Source organism: Sylvia atricapilla, chromosome 6 (genome assembly GCF_009819655.1).
Source record: "Sylvia atricapilla isolate bSylAtr1 chromosome 6, bSylAtr1.pri, whole genome shotgun sequence".
NCBI classification, from domain to species: Eukaryota; Metazoa; Chordata; class Aves; order Passeriformes; family Sylviidae; genus Sylvia; species Sylvia atricapilla.
The window spans coordinates 7,322,075-7,343,918 of NC_089145.1; the positions used below are offsets into that span (position 1 = coordinate 7,322,075).

The 21,844-nt window shown below is 40.9% G+C and overlaps 1 protein-coding gene across 1 annotated transcript in view; it reads left to right on the plus strand.

The window, feature by feature from the left end:
- The first annotated feature begins 3,239 nt into the window (after positions 1 to 3,239).
- SLC17A6 (solute carrier family 17 member 6) overlaps positions 3,240 to 21,844 on the plus strand; it is a 29,163-nt gene continuing 10,558 nt past the window's right edge. Inside the window, exons 1-4 of the mRNA XM_066320550.1 lie at positions 3,240 to 3,647; positions 6,544 to 6,796; positions 7,646 to 7,764; positions 20,499 to 20,613. Of these exons, the coding sequence (XP_066176647.1) occupies positions 3,562 to 3,647; positions 6,544 to 6,796; positions 7,646 to 7,764; positions 20,499 to 20,613 (573 nt within the window). The 5' untranslated portion in view covers positions 3,240 to 3,561. The remainder of the gene's footprint in view (positions 3,648 to 6,543; positions 6,797 to 7,645; positions 7,765 to 20,498; positions 20,614 to 21,844) is intronic.

Consider the following 21,844-nt stretch of genomic DNA (forward strand, 5'->3'; position numbering starts at 1 on the left):
AGAGAAAATTCATTTTGCAGTGAATCAGCAATAAAGATAAGGTCAAAAATAGAATTTCAATAATTACTATTTTTAAATCACTGGTATGTACCATGATAAAATTTTTAGCTTACTTGTAGTTTTCTTCAGAAGACTAAAACTTAGAGAGAATGGATTTATATTGGTGTGTTAACTTTGAACTTCTCTAAAAGAGTTACGCAATATTTAGGCAGTATTCTGAGGGTTATTGCGGAAAATTTTGAGATTAAATACATAGCAATAAGAAAAAGTTAGCTAAGAACCACATCTGTAATTTTTCACCTCTGAACGAGAGTAACGTCTTGAAATAACTCAGTTTGAAATTCGTAAAAATGAACTATTTATAGAAATAAAAGGGCAGGTAAGAATTCAGTCCTTTAACCTTCACAAGAGCAAAAGGTGAAGAAAACCCAATGACATGAAGAAAATTGTATTTTATTGCAAGATCTCACAACAAAGCAATACGTTTTCTGTTTTATGTGAAAAACACAGACATCTGCAGCATCTTGGATTACACCATATCATCCCACAGATATTGTTACAGCCATTTCAGAGCTCCATTTTTTACTTAGCACCTTTTGGCTGAATCTCTTTCCTCCTGGTCAGGATGTGAACATGTAGCAGTGATCATCTTGGACTAGAATGTTCTGTGTAACATCCTATTTCCCTTTACCACTGTCACCAGTGCAAGGAGTCATTGGGATTTCACTGAAGGCTGAGTGCACTTTTGTGAATGGTCTGTCTGTGACATTATAAAAATAATGACCAATAACAATTTTGATCGATGTTTATTCTACCAAGGTTAAACACTTGATGTATTACGTTTCAAAAGCTGACAGGAGTGTACAAATTTTGAAGAACTCATGAGATTTGCTGTCTACTGCTCTCATGTGAAGCCAAACCAGCTGAGCTTGATCAAGAATGTGACTCAGTAATATCTGGATGTGTCATCTGATGGACATAAAATTTCTGTTTCAGATAGCTACAGCAGCAGAGCCTAGTCACTATAGGATTTTATTGTACCAGGATTGCTTGCTATTTGGGATATTTTATGCAATTAAGGACTATCTAATTCTCCTCTACTAAGAGAAACAACCAGGAATGTACCATCTGGACTTTTCTTCTCCATTTCGGAGTGATACGATAAATTATTTATCTTTCCCAAATCAACCATCGTTTATTTATTAAATGCTATTATTTTGCTAATAATTATTGCTGCTAATTTGTAGCCATAGCATCAAAGCCATGCCAGTGCTGAGCTTTCTATGAAAAGGGCCAGAGCTCCTCACACAGCAGAAAAAAAGAAAGCACTTTGCCTTGCCTGGCAGGTTTTACAGCCTCAAATTCCAGCTCAGAAAAGGGCTCAGTACCTTTCTGAAAGGCTTGGGTTACGGAATCCAATCCCATTTACTGCATCCCTGCAAGACAATATTCTATTCCTGCTGCCTCTCAGAAAAATCTATTAATATGGGTTTCCTTTGAGCATCTGCAATGGCACAGTGGAGCCATGATACACTGGGAAGACGTGCTTATGTAACTGTGCAGCTTTTCCTCTTCTGGGAAAAATCCTTTCAGGTCTGTAATGCCAGTGACAATGCTGCAAACCACATCCAATAGCTACCGTGATGTAGAAATCAGGGCTGAGTCGTGATGCTCATTACCAACATTTCAATTACATATGGTTTATTCATAATTTATTTTCCACTCTAGTACACTGCAGTTCTTTTACAATTTTGAAAGGAAATACTGAAATTCTACATGGATCAGTCGTTATGGGAATTTCAATATTAAAATAATTGGTCTTGTATAAATGTGCTTTGGCGCTGTAAAATTTCATTAACCCCCCAGCAGAGGGCAACATGTGAAAGAAATATTTCTATAAATCCAAAGCGCAGTTGCTTTTAGGATATTGCAACTACAACAGATGTTTTCAGCAGGGAATCTTCCTTTGAAAATACAGTTTGCATTTAGTTACCAAATGGGCAAGTGAAGGAGCTTAATAATATTAAAAGGACTTGTTTATAATACATGTCATAATTTTTGATTTTTTTTAAGTAGGACATTACAGAAACTTTAAAATTAAAATGAAATCTTAGAGAAATATAACGGTTATAACTTTGAAAGAAATACCGATATTTGCATCTTCCATTTTCTTCGAAGAGATAAAAGTTTATTATTATTAGATTCTGAAAGGAAAAATAATTCTGTTCAGAATATGCTCAGTTCCTTCCAGTGCTGTAAATACCACAAATCAAGACTGAGAGTTACAGTGGCCTACTCAGAGGCATGAAAACGGAGGCCAAAAAAAGAGGTGGAAAACACTAAATGCTTTAGAGAAATCAGTCACTAATGGATTCCTAACATGACCTGAAATAAGCTGCGTGAATAAACGTGGATATACGGAGACAAACAAACCTTCGGAACGGCTGTTACCTGTTTATAGCATTACAGCAGCATTATTGCGGCTGTGCCCGGTTTGCCCGGGACTGGCTGCGCCAAGGCCGAGCGTCTTTTGCGCACACCGAGGAGCAGCGGCGCTCCTCAGAGGCGCCGGGAGCCCCGGGCGCGGCCGCGGGGTGCGGGAGCGGCGGGAGAGGGAGAGACGGAGGTGCGGGAGCGGAGGGAATTTGAGCAGCAGGAGCGGCGGGAGAGGGAGAGACGGAGGTGCGGGAGCGGAGGGAAATGGGAGAGGAGCAAGCAGGAGAGGAGGGAGCGGCGGGAGAGGGAGAGACGGAGGTGCGGGAGTGGCGGGAGAGGGAGCGGCAGGAGCGGCAGGAGAGGCGGGTGCGGGAGCGGAGGGAAAGGGGAGCAGAGGATGAAATGGGAGCGGAGGGAAATGGGAGCAGAGGGAAATGGGAGCGGAGGGAAATGGGAGCGGAGGGAGATGTGAGCAGAGGGAAGTGTGAGCGGCGGGTCTCGGCGCTGGCCGCGGTGCTGAAGGGGCGAGGCGCCCGGGGGCAGCGCTGCGCGGGCAGGAGGCAGCGAGGGCGGGGGCGGCGGACACGCCGCGGCTCCGCTCCGCCCGTGGGCTCGGCCGGCGGCTCCGGGGACTTGTCGGCGTGTGCCCGGGGCGGCGAGCGCAGCCCGCCCCCGCCGCGGCCGCGGACACGCAGAGCCGGCCCTGCCTCGGAACGCTCCCGGCGCCGAGAGCTCCGTCCCCTCCCTGCCGGGCATGGCTCTGCCCCCGCCCGCCGCTGCCGAGCCCTGCGAGGCCGAGGAGAGTTTCTGAGCGTGCCTGGCAACTCGGCGCTGCCGGGAACCCCGGGGGCTGCCTGCAGCGCGCTCCGACGCCCCTCTCGCTGCCGCACACAGGCGCGCTCCCTCGCCCTCGCCCCCCCTTCCCCGCTCCGCACGCCGTCTCCACCTCGCTCACACACACACACGCGCGAGCACTCTTCCTCTCCTTCTCCTTTTACCCGTAGGTGCACCGATAGCCATTGAATGAGGACGAAAAGTTAAGAGATTAAACCAATATGAACCATCGTTGCTCGTAGCAGTGCCGTATCCAGAGCAGAGCATTACCCAGCGAGCATCCCCGCAGGAATGGAGTCGGTAAAACAAAGGATTTTGACTCCTGGCAAGGAGGGATTGAAGAATTTTGCTGGGAAATCGCTTGGTCAACTCTACAGGTAAGACCGATATCTCTTCTAGGATTCTACTTCCCAGAAAAAATTGGACGTTTTTCCTAAGCGCCCGTTGCTGCAGGAGGTCGGAGTTTTGGGGAGGTTAGCAGTGGCAGGGTTGGGAGCTGTTGAGATTCTGCTGGATATAATCTAGATCCTGGAAACTAGTGCTGAAGCTGCTCAATATGGCACCCTCGTAACTTCTCTATCTGACTCGTAGATGGTGTCAGTAAAGATGTAGTAAAAGATTACCCCACCTTTCTTCCACCATTTCCCATCTTGAAATCATAATCAGGAGAGAGGAGCAACCTGTATTTTTGTTCCGTCTTAATTTTGCAGTGCCCTCATAGGATCTTGCCCTCTGCCCTTAACAAATATATATATATATATATATATATATATAAAATATTCTGGTTTTGATTAGCCTTGTCCTTTGTGTAATTCGTCGTCACATGAAGGTAAACATGGAGATGTATAAATAATTGATATCTGAACGATTTTTTTTTTCTCCTGAAGCTGAAACATATGGAGGAATGTGTTTAATTATTTATCCATCTGCCTTTAGAAGCATCTGCTTGTCCTATAAATGATATACAGCTGCAATTGCTAAACTCAAAAGCATCACTCCTGTACATTTCTGTGTGCAAAGAACATTTCTATCACCGTCGAGCCTTGTGCACACGGAAAAATAAGCCCAGATTTTTGCACACCTAGAAAGTGCATGCACTAAAGTTCACACCTCGTTCTCCATCCAATCTGGTGACTTCAGTGACCTCCGCAACATTTGAGAATAGTCTCTGAAATTCCAATAAATTTTCGATTGTACCGTCAGCCAGAAATCACTCCAAAATGTTTGGTTTGGGGTGTTTTGTTAGTTTGGTGTGGCGTTTGGTTGTTTGGGTTTTTTTGCGGGGGGGCTTTGCCCGAATTGCAGCTATAAGGGAACTGCGGATTTGCCTGCCCAGGGTAGGTCACGTAAAAATCTTTTTTCCATACCTATGCGGCAATGCTGGGCACAGACACCAGGCTGTTCCACAGCATGAGTCACAACTTCTGCTGCCATTTTAAGGGAAGGGGACATATCAGTGAAGTGATAAAGACAAAATTAAGGCTTCCATTTTCATAGGAAGAGTACCATTAAGAAAAGCCAAAAGCAAAATTGAAGTCATCAACAACGCAATTAATTTCCTACAGCGTTTTGGTTATATTTAAGTCCTTTTCAATTGTTGAAAATTAATATTAATAAGAAAGGATAATCCAGAATAACTGCTTAAAATATAATTAAGGAAATAGACCTTTTTTTTTTCTTTTTCGTTCTTAAAGACTCCACAGCATTTAAATAAAACTATCATCTCTACTATTTGCAGTCACACAGTGAATAATGGAGAAACGGTATTTATATTTTCCAGCAAAACTCCGTTTGAATTCACACCTCGACTAACAAACGCGCGATTTGCTAATCTTTTTCAGCTCACGGCAATTAAGTACTTTGTTTACTCTTCTTAGAATCCAAACAATTTTCTTGACTCTCACACATTGATTTCCAGACAAGACGCCCATTCAGGGAGAAAACACTCCTACCCTTTATCCACACGAACGAATTTTGAACATAAACCCACAGCGGTTTATTTTATTCACAACTTTAAAGACATTTCTTAATGCCGCGACCTTTAAGCATGGAAATAATACGTCCGGAAAAGAAAAATCAGGAGAATTTCAGCTGGATAGCTTTTGGAGAAAATCCCTGTATTTTCTCCAGAACACAGATAACCTTTTAAGCCTTATTCTGCTAATTGTTAGTGCCCTATCAGCCGGATGAGTTAACCTGAAAGAGATGCTCCTCCGAGTGAGAAAACACTTCTACAGCAGAGGTGAGGGCAGCGGTTGTGGAGTCCAGAGTGTCGGCAAATGGTCACGAATTTGCTTCTCAAGACGACATAATTGGTTAGCTTTTCCGGTTTTTAAATATCGCAGTGACTTCAGAAGAAGATTTAAGGATTCAGTATGGGACACTTGCTCTATAAACCTGATTTTTCTTGCTATCGACAGAGCATTTTAAAAGATTTTTTTTTTTAATGTTTTAAATCACGTTTAGTGGCATTTTTCAACTGATCGGAAATAGCTGCAAACAACCATTTCCCTTCAGATTCCTTTAGATTGTTTTCTAGGAGACACGATTTCCAAATAAAACCGAGGGAGTGAGGGCAAGGAGATGATGCTTAAAGCTGCTCTGGGAAGGTTGAAGCTGCTCAGGGATCACACGCTCACGACGTGTAGCTGAGCGCTGAGATCTTTGGGGAAGCCTTCTCCGGGGATGCCAGTTCTCGCTCATGTTTTCTCTCACTGCATGTGACAGCCATTTTGCAAATCTAAAATAAATAGCAATATCGCCCTCTCCACCTCCTCTTCCTCCTCGCTCCTCCCTCCCTGCCGTCTTTTTCCTCTGAACATTTCTTTTGTTCCCAGAGCTGAGGGCCAGGCGCACACCAAGATCATCCCCTCGGCGTTTTATTAGAAATAAAACCTCCAGGAGCAGGGTTCTGTGCCTGAGCCTCTTGGGCTGCCCAACATGGCGCCTCTGCAGTGGTTACAGATGATGTCTTCTTGATGCGTCCTACATATTTAAGCAGAAGTCTTTAATGATAGATGAGCAATCCTCAGCTAGAGCTCCTCCCCGGGCCGCTGCGGAGGGCTGGCGGGGGGAGTTGGGGATGACTAATCGTGACTCCCACAGGTCATTGCTGAGGAGCAGTTCAAGGTGAATGGGAAGCAAGGAATAAATCCTCACATCCGTCTCCCAGCCAAAGGAGCGAGGGGAGCGATGAATTTAAGCCTCCAGCTCCCCGAAATTGTTGTGCCTTCAGGCGGCCAGGCCTTGACTTTCCCTTCTTGTGTCGGGCAGAGTCCTAGAGAAGAGGCAGAAGCCCGGGGACACCATCGAGCTGACCGAAGATGGAAAGCCCATGGAAGTGCCCGAAAAGAAAGCCCCGCTGTGCGACTGCACCTGCTTCGGGCTGCCCCGGAGGTACATCATTGCCATCATGAGCGGACTGGGATTCTGCATTTCCTTCGGGATCCGATGTAACTTGGGAGTGGCCATCGTGGACATGGTCAATAACAGCACCATACACCGAGGAGGAAAAATTATTAAAGAGGTGGGAACCTTTCCCTCGTAAATCCCACATCCTCCCAGTAGAACTCCCAGTCAAGCACCTCAGCACAGGTGGGACGGGCTCTGGATGGTTTCGCGGCATTTCCCCCTCCCGAGCCCCGATGCTCCCCGCTCCCTTCCCCCTGCCCGCTGCCCTTCGAAGGACGGAAATCCCGTTCTTGACACAGAAACAACTTCTACCCATTATTTCTACATTTTCACTTCGGTTCCTAGCCGCAGTCTGTGGTATTGCTGTGAGGACAATTAGCCCCCCGCCCTGCCTTTTCCACACAGCCTTGAAAAGCGCAGCTATCTCCTAAAATACCCGTAGGGGATGGGAGAAGGAGGGCACCGACTGTCACCTGGCCGTAAAGGAGGCGGGCAGGTATGGCAGGAATGTTTGAAAACGCCGGGCTGAATTGGCTTTGACCAAAAAAAGCTTTAAACGATTAGAGACGTTTTAAAGCGCTCTAAAATGTGGTGAGAAAGACATGATAAATGCAGACGAGCCTTGAACACCCAAATCCACAACTCGCTCCGGGCTTGCTGCCCGCAGAGGCAAGAGGTGAGTGCGGGCTGTGTCTGTGAGGTGCCGGCCCCCGCTGCCCCTCTGCTGCCACGGCCGCTGCTGGCTCTGAGGCTGTCACTGGGGGCTCTGAGGCTGTCACTGGGGGCTCTGAGGCTGTCACTGGGTTTGCTCTGCTGGTCTGGCCAGCTTTTGCCGCGGGGGGCTGAGGCAGAGCCCGGCACCCGAACCCCTTCTTTGGCACCGCGGGTGGAAGCTGTGAAGTGGCACAATTACAGCTCTCCTCTTGTCTTTCTCTCTTTCTGTCCCGCTCCCTTGCTTCTGAAGAAAGCGAAGTTTAATTGGGATCCCGAAACAGTTGGCATGATCCACGGCTCTTTTTTCTGGGGGTACATAATCACCCAGATCCCCGGAGGGTACATCTCATCCCGGCTGGCAGCCAACAGGTAAAACTGCGCCTAAAACAGCGGCCAGGCTGGGCCCGGGTCCGAGCGGGGCTGGGCTCCGCACAGCTCCTGCAGCCCCCCAAAGTCAGCCCGGCCCAAAGGCAGCAGCTTAGGGAGGGAGAAGGACCGCTGCTTGCGATCCGGGAATTCCTCTGTGATGCTGCATTTGTTTTCACCCTCCTTCGAGCAACCCCCTGCTTTTGCTGGGGATGTCTCACGTTGGTTCCCTTTTCCATTAGCCAGGCACTTCAGGAGGTTGTTGGCAACGAGATCCAAACAACACGTATTCAGAGGCAAATCCAAAGATTCATTATTTCATCAAAGCTTGAGAGAGTTTTTTTTTTTTTTTTGTTCCCCCTCGTGACCGAATTAAAGATTTTTATGATTTTTGTTTTAATGAAAAAGAAAACCGTCAGCAGGAATTTTTCATTAAAGCATAAATGAATTTAGAATGGTCGAAAAACATGTTTAAATGAGACTTCCACAATGAAAAGAAAGTGCAGATGGTCCGGGGACTTAAGGACTCGTTTCTATGGTGTCTGGCGATTTTTTTCAAGCACCCAGGGTGCGATTCTACCTGTTAATTAGATCCACTGAGCATTCGAGACACATGAGGCTTTCACATCCATGCTTAATGCCACAGGCTCCATCGTTCGCAGAGGCAGCAAAGGGTCCTAGTGCCACTCTTCAAACCAGTACCACACTAAGTGCAAAATGGATACTGACCTCAGCCATATATACCTTTAACTCTGCTCAGGAGCGGGCAACATTAAGGGTAGGCTTAGATGGGCAGAGAGGCTTAGCCAGAGGAGCAAGATGGCTTGTGTGTGCTTGACACTGAGAGGAAGGAGAGAGCGTGGCTAAAGCAAAAAATGGTCACCTTTAGATAAACAGCTTTTAGACAGATCTACAGTGGAAGCCAGTATTTGCAAACAGAGAGATGCTCTGTAACTGAGAAAACACTAATAAAAACACCCTTAAAAACAAATAAATCAAAACATGCAATTTTTAAACTAGGGTGTCCATTGTCTTTCTGTTTGCAAGTGCCATCTTTCTGATAATGGCTCAGAAATGCAAAAGGCTTTTTCAAATAGCCATTAAGTGCCATTTAAAGGTCTATTTACCTTTTCTTCCTCCTTTAATCATTTTTGCATCTCTACACAGTCTGTAACTCCTCAGGTTTAATTGGAATTTTGGTTGAGTAAAGGCTGCAGAATCTGACCCAGAGAATCAAAAGCTGTCTTCACTCACCCAAACAACATCAGAAAAGCCATTTGAACCCATTCAGATGTAAAGTGATGCAACTACAGAGATTTGCAAGACAATGGCAGGGACATTGCTAGGAAAAGTCAGTAGTAGAAGCACACAAGTTGTCATGCTCTAATCAGACTTTTCTCTTCTTCACAAACATTTACATTTCCGACAGCACCCGAGGACTACTCCAGTTAAGCTAGGGGTATTTTATCTAGTTAGGTATCATTCCTGTGGGAGCACTTCTTGCCTCAGGTGTATTTTGTCATTTCCAGGCATCTCTTTGCCTGTATATTCTGTAGGGAGCCCAGGGTACTTGGGTACTTGCCCCAAGTGGTGGGATGAAACCCTTTTTTTTTTTTTTTTTTTTTTTTTTCCCCACAACCAAGTCAGTGACTGTAACTGGATTAGTGATATTTATCACGTTGGGAGACTGGATGGATTTATGAACCTTTCAAAGATTCAGACACCATTATGATACTGCTGAGGTCTTCACATTTCATCAGTCATTTGGGGAATATGTATAAACCCTGATAAACTTGTGGGCACAAAAAGATCCAGTGGATCAGATGATGCATTAAACTTTTGGTTGACTGAATTCTTTTCAATATATCACACTTGAGTGCAAGGTAACATCAGGGTAACACTCCAAAAAGCAGTCTCACTGGGTGGGATCTTAAGCCATGTGGGACCAGAAACACATCACAAGCTTCCAGCCTGATGCTCTACTAAAGTAATCAGTGTAATCCTAGAACGTTTATTTTTCTTTATTTAGTGCAATGAGTGTATTTAAGTCAACGATGTTGACCTCAGATTTTTGTGGGTAATTTGGACACAATAATGTTAGTGTTGAAAAATTGGAGATTATTTTAGAGATCTTTAATTGCCTCAAAAATGACAGTATAAAGTGATGCCTAGTGAAAGAATCAGCAAGAGCTACGTATTCAGGTTACATGTATATAAAAAGATTATTAGGAGATAATCTGATTGTAAGCATGCATGTAATTCCACTGAAAAAATTGCTTGGTACAAGTGTATGCTTTAGTCCTCTGGAAAGAGATGACAAGAATCAGCAACTCAGTTTGCAGCCATGCAAACAAAAAAAAAGCTAAAATAGTAACATTAATGACTACCCACCACTGGTCCAACCAGAGAAATTATGTGAAAGGTTTTTTCATTGGGTTTTAAATGTCTATGATGGAAGTTATATTTAGCTATTGAGAAATGTTTGCAGTAGAGGGATAATTAAACAAAATATAAGAGATAATCAAGTGTTAAGGGGTCTTACCATAGCGAGTTTCAGGCTACATGATCCTATAAGTAAGCACATTTTTTGTTTTTAATCTAGAAATGTAATATTTTAATTCAAATGAATATTCCCTATTTCACATTCATGCTACTGCAGCTGTCTGTGAATAAACCACCTGCTGTGCTGTCACACACATATGGAAAGGTGTGAAACCGTATTTGGTTTTGTCACCTCATCTCAAGATAATTTGAATATCATGATATTTTAAACTTCTGATACACCCTTTAAATATTCTTTATGTTGGAAATCTTTATGTTGGAAATCAAGGGTTGGAAACCCCTTGCCCTACCAAAAGCATTGCTAAAATGCTTTGGCAGTATTTCCTCACTGGTTTCCTAAGTGAGCTGTTTAAACATTTACTGTAAATCAGGAAAGATTCTTTGAAATGAATAGGGCATTGTTAGATTACACCATAGAGAATCAATTCCCAATGTGGCTGTATATTTAAAATAGAAATGCCAGTTTTGACTGTATGTGCCAAGGATTTTTTCAAAAGTAGGTCTACAACAATCACAGACATTTTTTTATAAAGCAGAGTGGCCATTTTAGCTCATTTGTGTATACTCAAACATTAGAACCTTCTGACACAAAGAGACACACAGGGTAGAATAGACTGCCATTTTTTAAGAAATTAAAATCACCTTTGGTAATGACATATATTTCCTATTATCTGTCAAAGCTCAAATCCTGGCTCTGTTCACATAAAAAAATGTAACTACATGACTATACTACATTTCTCTACAATGCAATTATCTCTCATCTATGCTGAACTCTTAATCATTGTCATTCTAATCTGAATGAAATTATACAAATTAACTTTTCACTTCAAATTAATCTTTGTTTCTCAAGTGCCAATCTTCTTGTTATTAAAGGATAAATCCTTCTCCCCAGCAAGTAATCTGATAGGATTATTTGTATGAATAAAATGAGTGATATTTCAGACAACTGTCAGTGAATCTTGTCTCAGAGTCTCACAGATTTTCACTGAAACTGTCATTAGCATGTCAGTGAAATCAGAATCTCTCTAACTCAGCCTTAATGACAACAAGTATAAAAATTTAAGGTAAAGTACTGGTTTAGAAATAAAAGTAAGAAAGGTATCCCAGAAGTTCACATCTTTAATTTCTCTATTTTAAAAAGGGAGAGTGTTCAATTCTTTTAGCAGGTAGGTGTATTGTGTGTTTTCTGATTTGCAAACAATGATTAATTCACAGCATGAGTAGGGGATTAGTGGATGATTAAACAAGTGCCAAATCCTGAACTTCTGAGGACTTAAGCTGACCTTGCATTGTGAGGGAAACCCCCCAGAGCTGCGTTTGCCAACCCCACCTTTCACATTCGGTCCAAAATCCTGCAGATTGAACTGGTCTCTGATCCCTGGCACTGGTGTGGGGCTCATCTGTTCCCAGGCAAAGAAGCCAATATGGCACAAAAAACCCCTCCAAGATGATTTTGCCACCCGACTGCATTGCAGGGTCTTTGAAGTACCAGTCTGTGCAAGAAGGGGACTGGGGAAACTGGTAGCTGGTACTGCTGCTCCCTCTGCCATATGGTTCAGGGTCCTTCCATTTTTCTGTCAGGAATGATGAAGCTGTTTTCACAATTTAATGATGCAACAAGGGATTTAGCTGGGGGTTTTGCTTGATAAAAGGGGGCCTCAGATGTGTGACAAAAATTAATAATGTATCCAAGCCCTTATTATACTAGATTAGATGGCGGGAGGTCGACTTTTACATATTAATGCTTCATGAAGGGCTTATAATAGGATTTAGTAGGAAGAGCACAGAGACACATCCCCCTCCTCCCATATACACATATGAATAAGAATAACCTGTTTTATCTTGATTTAAGAAAGCCAAATAAAGCTGTTACACTATGGCTTCTGGCCACAGACTCTTTTTAAAGAGGTTTGGTTTTAAGCGATTCTCCTGTGAAATGTGTCCAACCTAGGACTGGTGCTTGGGAATAAGTGTTCATCTCTGGTGGCAAAGGTAGATTATTCTTTCTGTTTTTGGGGGCAGCTGAGTTCTTCTACCATTCCAATATTCATGGCATAATCCCAGTGTTGTTAGCTCTGTGCTGTTCTATGCAAATTAAGGGCCAAATTCAGAGAAAGCCACTACATTCTGTCTATCATTTAGGAAAACATGATTTGTCAGAGCAAACATTTCACAGGGATATGTTTCTAGTAGAGGGGTCAACAGAGTCGTTGTGAAAATGTCCTGTACTAGACAAAAGTCAAAATGACTCTATCTGCCACAGAACAGCTAAGCAGTGTCTCCTCATAATGGCTTCAGTTCTACTTAGCTAATTTGAAATACATAAACACAAGCAAAAGTTATCCCAAGAAAGGTTTGCAGCATGATTGCAGACTGAAAAAAGAAAACTAGACTAAGACAAATATTATCGGGAGTATTTAGGTTACAAAGGAAATGAACAAGAGGCATGGTAGGTATACAATTAAAAAAAAAATCAATACAGCTAGTGTAAGTCTTCCAAATGAGTGGCTACTCACAGTTTGCAGTCAAGGAGGTGAATATGAGGAACAGCTGAAAGTGCATGGGGAACAGCTGAAAAAAATGACAAAAACAAATCACACTATTATCAAGCAAAAATAATCTTTTCAGAGTCAGTAAGAGCACAGTTTATATTTAGGTACACTGGAAGCAGGTGAGCCATCATTAATGGTTTTAACTTTTATCTCTCAAGGCACCTCAGGCAAGAGTGTTGTAGGCTAAAATGTTATTTTCTCTGGTACTGAGAAGCAGCTGTATAACACCACATTGGCAAACGTGGAATTCTGGAACTAATTGAATACAGAAGGGAAGTAATCCTTGAGACACAAAATGCCGAGAACCAAATTTATCCTCGACTAATTTTTTCAGAACTAAATATAAAAATTTCAGGGCTTAGTCCTCCTTGTTGAGATACAACTAGAAGAGTATGGTTATGTTTGAAATTTGGGCTTATTTTTGCATTCCATCCTGCATTGATGAAGATCCTTTGAAATCCTTATCTGTATAAAATTCATTACACATTTTACATAAAATTACACCAGGTACTTTCAGAGAATCCTAGGACAGTTTGGGTTGGAAGAGACCTTAAAGATCACCCAATTCAAACCCCTGTGTCATGGCACCCCTTTCAGAACAAGTTGAAAAAGAAACTTCTTATTTGTAAGGATTATATCATCCAGATATGTCAATGCTGTCAAATAACTTTTTGCTCCCAGTTCTCTTCTAGTCCTGAGTTTCCACAAATTCTTACTGCATTAGCAGTGGTATCTAGTAAGTAAAACAGTCTCTGAAACAAAACCCAGGGATGTTTCTGACCATTAACTGCAGGCACTCTATGCAATAGGAATCCTTAATCACCTCTACTTTCTTTGTTACTTCACCCCAAAACAGTTTGCACAAGGGGTTTGATGCAATAAAGTATTATCTAGGTTGGTTGCATAAAGCCACAAATGTCACTGCCACTTTGCTAAGAAGGAATCTGCCTGTGCTCTGAGCAGTCCTGATACAATCACCTGTAACTTTCTGATATATGTGGCCCATGTATCAGAAAACCCTCCAAAAAGCAGTATAGATGCCCAGCTTTTGGGTCTAACACATGTTAGTTATCCTCCCAAACAACTCCACAAAACATTTTAAAATTAAACCTGCAGATGATTCCTTTGACAAGTGTGTTATATATCTCTAAATCAGCAGTTGAACAACAGCCTAAGCCCTGCATGTTGGTAAGGTGACTTGAATGAGACAATCCTGGTTTGAAACATTATCCAGCAGATTACATATTTAAAGAGCAAGCTGTCCCAAAGCTAATGAGCTAGAAGGAATGAGTCAGAGCTTTATCTAGACATATATAGATATAATGAGTTGTAAAACGAAACCGCAGGTTCAGAGATTCCCCAGCTGAATTCAGACAGGAAAGAGAGAGGATTGGTACAGTGAGCAAATGAATGAAGGAAAAAAAGCAGAAAAGGTGTATAGGACCTGATATGCTTAGTGGCACAAAAGGAAGAAGATAGGTTTTCAGTTGTGGAAAACTGAACAGACTAAAACCATGAAAATAAAACAGCATAGGCAGAAGACATGTACTGGATATATGAAGTAGAAAAGTTGGAAAGGAAAAGCTACTACTAAGTAGGGCAAATGCTTGTAACTTCTCAGATGGAACCTGATCTGCTTATGAAAGGATAATGTAATGCAATTGCTGTTGTAAGAACAACAATTTGCATTTAATGGCCCAGGGTTCTTTTACATTCAGCATCAATTCCAGTGGCGCTGTCATCCAACAGCATCCAAGTTTTTACAAAATACACATTGACATATCCAAAAACAGGTCAGCAAACAAGCAATAGAAGGCACAGCCTGAAAATTTTTTGTGGTGTTGGTATGAGTCAGTGGCACCAGTGGGGTTTGAAGAAGGCAGAAAGCTGAAGGACTTTGGGTTGCTGATACACATCGACTTTATCTCTGCATGGCATTTCACACCAACGCTTGATCCAGCCCCTTGGATCATCTGTTTTGCTAGAAGTCTCATGAATATCTTGGGATTTTTTTTTTTAATCCTCCAACCTGGCAGATAAAACCACAGCAAATTCAGATCATCAGAATTTACGTGTTCTGTATCAAAGTCTTAGAAGGCCCTCATCACACCTGATATGGGTAGAGATACACTTTGTAAGGAGGGAAATGTTGTCAGCTAATCCCTAATATATAGTCAGCTATAAAAGTCAGCTAACTTCTAATATATAGGAGTTTCTATATATTCAAAGAAAAGGTTGATCACAAAGTTAAAAGGTTGATCACAAACTGTCATTGAAGAAGAGAAGATTCTGAAAAGCTGCACAACTTTTGCAGAAGAAAAGATTCTGAAAAGCTGCTATAAGCCCATAGACACTGCAGCTAGCTCCTGTCTCACTTCTTTCTAGACATTATGTTTTACAGGGAAAAAATGAAGCATTGAATACAGCATTGAGCATTGCAGCTCCTCTCAGACAGAATATTCTGTGGGTTGTATAAAAATGTAGTATAAGCATGTTTAGTTGTGTTGCTGCCCTTTAGAGGAGAAGGTGTTCCATGGATGAAAGACAATAGGTAAGGTAAAGAACACATTTTAGAAATCTTGAGCTGACAGAATAGTCTAAAAAGTCACATTATGTGATACATGTTCTGCTGCTCAGAGCTGCTGCTGCACTAGGACTCTCCCAAACAAGCACTGCTCAAGAAAGAAAAGCAGAGTCAAAGCCCAGCTTAAGTTTTTCTTCATATTTCGTAAAATAATTCTTTGTTCAACATATTTCATGTGATTTCTGTAAGGAAAATGGCAAACCAGCTCACCAACTTTAATCCAAATACATTTAATTTATTTTATAATGGCAGATTTTTTTCATCAAATCTTTAAACTAGGTTGGGAAAACTTCACAAGAAAGCTGATGATTTCAATCATCTTCATTTTCTACTCTTACCTAATACATTTCTAACTATGACTAGAGAAAATATATTATCACTGTTTACAAATCAAGTATTTGATCAATACACATACTTGATCCAATGAATATAATGTTCTCTAGAATATGATCAATATTCATGTAAAATTGTCAGATGCAGAGGTTTTTCAGAAAAGAACATGGGTTTTTACATTTTCCATAAGTTCCTGTTTACAGTCAGAAGAAACTAGTTTATAATATTTTGAATTTAATTTATTTTAATGGTGCAAAGTGCTTTCACACACACCCACACACACCCTATGATTCCCTGAAAAACTAAAAAAATAATCAAACTTTCCTATTCAGTAGATAGATCTTCCATGAAACGATGACCAGTGGCACTTTGGAGGGAAAAACAATTCCGTCACAGTCTTGAATTAATTTTCTATGGAAGCTGTTGAATACTTTCAATACTTTCATATTTTTCAATGCAGATCTGTTAAAACACATGCAGTGGTGTTTTGTAGTTGTAAGTGACCAAGACTTACTGTTCTTTAATATTTTGAATTTTAATAAAATTTTGTTAATAATTCACTAATACAGCATATATATTTACAGCTCTTAAAATGACAGCATTTTCTTGTTTAAATACATATTAAAAAATCAGTTCTAAACATACAGAGTTACTTTTCATTTTTTTTAAGGCACAAATTTAGCTCAGGTACTTCATATGCTTTAGAAAAGACACATTTAGTATCTATTAGCTTCTTTTTTTTCAAGGTGACTTTACTTATTCAGAGAATAGAGACATCAGTGAATGTGGAAATTGTCAAATATATTAAAAATTGGCATAAATAAAAATACTGGGGACTCAGATGAGGAACTGATTCCACCACATATGCATCTAAAAGGGTCTTTAGTTTTATGAATTCTTTGCAGCAATTCTCATTCCCAATCACTGGGGTAAAAAGATTTCTCTAACCAGGACCCCTTACTTTCAGATATCCTATATGTAACTCGATATATCATCCATCTGGCACTCAGCATTTGAAGTGCTCTGTGCTCAGCTCACTTTTTGAGCTGACACTGCTTCCAGCTGAGTAACAATATCTGTAACACGCTGCAGAATGCTCATGTACTGGGAATTGCCTGACAAAGGCAGATGACAATAGTGCTGCTGCTCAGATGCAGAGATTAGAAATCCAGAGATGAGAATAAATACGTTTATTTTTCTTTTGTCCAAAAGAGAAAAATTGGCTTGAAACCCAAACAGCTTAATTCCCCCTGCAACCTCATTCCATTCTAAGCACATCTCCCAAGCTGTCAAAGTAATTTTCTCTCTCTTCTCCCATCCCAAATGTCCCACATTCAAATATGATTTTGCTATTATTACTACTTATATTAGAGGAGGATTTAGTCACAGTTCATGACCTTTGAGGCCAGTGTCAGCAGAACACTGAAGATCAATGTTAGATTCTGAGTTTTGGGACTGAGTCTGCTCAGTCTAGAAATAGAAATAGATAAGTAAAGCATAATTTTTTGTTTCAGGACTGCTTCTGGTCACTTATGAGGGCCAGAATTTATGGGGGTTTCCCCCTCTCTCTGACATACTACCACTGGATTTATTGTCTTCTACGGTTATTTTCTTTCAGATATAGTTGCACAGTTGCTGATTTTGAATCAGACAGGAATTTTTTTCCAAGTGTTGGGGCTGCTGAAGACACGTCATGACGTTTTAATTCTGTCCTTATGCCAGGGCCAGAAATTATGGCAGTGTCACTGATCTCACCTGCTTTATCTCTGTGATATAACACAGTTTTCCCAGAGTTCACCTTCAGTCTTTTAAAGCTCTTAATTTGTGCCATGGCATTAAAACATTTTGTGGGGTTTGGAGTGAGCCCAGAGTGAAATGGGTTTTCAAGGATAAAAGTGCAGCCACATGGGTTGCCTAGGCTGAGGGCAGCCCGAGGGACACCCTGCAGTAAGGCTTGGCTCACTTGGAGAGCCCAGCTGTGGAAACACAACTGAGGAAAGGTACAACAGGGCAGAGCAGCTTTAAATCTGTGTGTCCAACAAGGGCCACACCTCTCCATCCAACGTCATCTCAGAAAACCAAGAGGACAAACAGCTGCTTGTATAAAAATGCGATGTGCTGTAGAGAGCAGCAAACACTCCCAAACAAGCTGGAAACTGTTTTGCAGGGAACTGTGTCTGTCTGAGAATGGACATTAACCATCAGTGCATGCAAGAGTGGAACCACACACACATCCAGTTTGCCATAGCATAAGGAATCTAAGCTTTCTAACCGACTGCTGGAGTTAATATTGCAGAAAAATTTAACAAGATGCAGAAATTAAACATAAAGGATCATAAATCACTAGCTTAGTGGACAGGAAAAAAAACGTAAGAAGGAAAAAAACAGGATTATGCAATTTTAGGGTTTGATGTGTGAGTCATCAAAATAGTTTAGAAATGCCCTAGGAACAATCCGATTTGTTCCATTTCCCAATTAAATATTTTCAAATGTGGGCTGCATTTTGATTGACTGTTGGTCAAAATCATTTTCAGTTGATCTGAATAATAGTAACTATGGCTAAGTGAGATATTTAAAGCAATAAACCAGTAAGATTTACAAAAAACTATATCACAATATTTTGTTAGGTAGAATTTAGTATTCATGGAAATAAATGTAAGAAGATTAAAGAGCACAAAGGAGAAATATTTATTATATTTATGATTGTGCGCTGAGAGATGCAATGCAAATACAGGGAGATTTATGTGCTCTTGATTAAGAGCTATAGAGGAAATGGACCTACTAAAGTAGCCATGCATGACATCACTTTCATAGGCATTCACAAAAAGAATTTAAAACACCATTTCTTGCCAGAATCTTAATTTAACTCTAACTTATTCTACTTTTAAATCCTTAGGTTTTTGGGGAGAGGTAGGAAATCGTTCTTATAAAGCATAGTTCAGAAAAGGAATTGATTCACAAGTGACACCACAGAATTATTTCATCAGCTGCACCCTGATGAAACTGAATATTCACCAGTACTCCTGTGTCTAAATATAGGCAAGATTTTAATCTGGAAGAGGCATGTCTCTGATCATTCCTTCAGCTGCATTTTCCTTTGTCTTCTAGAAGGAACAGACTCAAGGAAAGAGCTTCTCTTTAGTAAATGTGAGAACAGAGGCCATTCTGGGAAACACAGCTTTCAGTTGTGTGCAAATAGAAGCTGATCTCAGATACAGGATTTAAAAACAAGAGTAAATTTCCTTGAAGAAACAGTCTGCTACTGCAACAATTTTGTGAATCTCATCCTTATAAAGAGATGGCATTTTTTAAATATTCAATCTTCATGTGATTTTAACAGGACAAGACACCATGGGAGTTTATGTGATCATAGGGAGGTATTAAATTCTAAGGAAATGAAGTGCATGTAGTTTTGGAGTAGAAACTTAGAGATAAAGAAATCAAAAGTAGAAGAAAATTTAGGTCAAAATAGTCTTCACAGTGCAACACAATCACGTGCCCAGTCACTCCCAGCAAATGCACGGAACATGCTGACAAGGAAAGCCAGAAATGTGCTGTACAGAGCTAAATGTTGTTTAACTTTGGATGGAGATCAAAGGGAACACAATGAAGAGACAAGATTAAGAGCTCTTTAGCAAAGCTTCCTTACTATGCCCTTTAATATGTGTCAAACAGAAGTGGCATATACTCAGTTTGCTATTTGAAGGCTTGTTTCAGACTGTGATTCAAAATACAGAATGTGGAATACTGTGTCTTTGAGGAGAATTTTCATCCCGCTTCTTTAGCCCAAGGTCTGTTCCTCACTGACTTATGGCACTGTACCAGCTTCTCAAGAACACAAGTGAAGGTCAAAGGTTTCTGTCAAATCAGTTCCACATCAGATACTGTGATGTCATATGTCATCAGATTTATATTTGCATTATATAGCTTTATTTAAAAAAAGACACATTCATGCTGGAGAAAAGGTTTTCTCCTACAAGAGATGGATGTTAATTGAATCAAATAAAAACCAGTGGAATTGAAAATGCATCACCACTTCATGAATTTATTTAGACTTTGTAATGTGCTTTATTTGAAGTTAGGATGTTGTGGAACCAAAACGAGCAGTTTTCAGTGAGTAGCATCTGAAAAAACCAGGAGTAAGGATGATCTGTTTTCTACAGATATGTTTCCAGATTGATTAACTCTTGTGCCTAAGAAAATCCCAGCTCTAAAATTTTTCCTGATGCTTTTGGCCTGTGTGAAAGTGGATTCTCTTCTGCTTTATAAGGAGTGAATGCATGGTATCACTTTCTTACAATTAAAGCACATGAGAAACTTACTGACTGTCTGTCTTAGCAAACCATTTGGAGACTGTTCCTAATTTTGTTTCCACAGGGTGGAGGATTCAATCTGATTCAGCTGAAATTACTGTGAAAATTGAAGTGGGCGTTTATAGGGAAAGTAATATCTATACTTGTGATTGCATAAGAATATTTCCTCAGTATATTAGCCTAAATAGATAAATACATCCGTGTTTGGTCTGGGACTTACCAGACAGATGAATACATTAGATAGAAGTAGACACTTACCCACTCCAGTCAGTATATTCCCCATACAAGGAACACACATAGGGAACATATATTTTGCTGCATCAGTAGATGTAGAACAAGTCAATTGGAACAACACTGGAGTCACTTACTTTCCCTTTTCCCCCACCTTTGCAGAGTATTTGGTGCTGCTATACTGCTGACATCTTCCCTCAACATGCTAATACCATCTGCAGCCAGGGTGCACTACGGATGTGTCATCTTCGTTAGGATCCTGCAGGGCCTTGTAGAGGTATGGAAAAATTATAAAATAACTAGTAAATGTGATAGATGTTTGTTAGATATAAACTAGCAGTTGCAGCTTTGGAAGGAAGGTAGACATGGTTTTAAATTTATTACTGATTTCGAGTATAAAGGATTTCAATGTTCAAATTATAGCTCTTTGATTTTCCTTCAGCTATAAAATTTCACAGCAAAGTACCCACTGGCTGAGAAGCCAGTGGGATATGCATTTAGCACTGATGTTTCACTGAACTCCTGTACTGCATGAGGTTTACACTGGTCTAATTCTCAACAGTTACTTCCTGGTCAGTATCACAGGGTGAATATATAATAAAAGCTTAAGGTTGTATCTTAAGTCCTGACCATGCCATGTTTTTGTTGGAATGAATGAGAGTTTTACCATAATTTAAGAGAGGAAAAAAATAATTGTCCCTTCCCTTCCCTTCCCTTCCCTTCCCTTCCCTTCCCTTCCCTTCCCTTCCCTTCCCTTCCCTTCCCTTCCCTTCCCTTCCCTTCCCTTCCCTTCCCTTCCCTTCCCTTCCCTTCCCTTCCCTTCCCTTCCCTTCCCTTCCCTTCCCTTCCCTTCCCTTCCCTTCCCTTCCCTTCCCTTCCCTTCCCTTCCCTTCCCTTCCCTTCCCTTCCCTTCCCTTCCCTTCCCTTCCCTTCCCTTCCCTTCCCTTCCCTTCCCTGATCCTTAGCTGGTTCTTTGCTCCTGAGTGCCACAAAACTTTTGTTGCATGAATTGCTTTTAACTAGTGTACTTTATTGTATTAAAAGAACTAAAAAATAATAAAAAAAAGGGATGAAGGAAGTGCCTGGAATTTAGGTGACTGTCAACCAATTTCTTAAAGTATATATGCATATATACTTTATAATACGTATAAATCTGGATCCATTCCTGGCAAGTGAGCTGCATGCACAGAGGTGTGTTTCACTGCAAAGATGAAAGGAAGAGAAGCAAGTGGGTAATTAATTACACAATAAACTAGCTATTGTGGACTCACACATTTCTTCAATACTCTTCAAAGGAATTATGAATGCAAAAAGTTCCAAACAAGATGTTTGAAGAAGGTTTATGATAAAAAATTCCAATCTTATGATTATATCTTTATACATATTTTTTTAAATTTGTAGAATACTGAAATGAGCAGGAAACTGGTTACAGAATCTTCTTTCAAAACAGAAGTAGTGATTTTGCAATTTTCTGCATATTGAGGCTCATCCTCTCAATATTTGAGAAA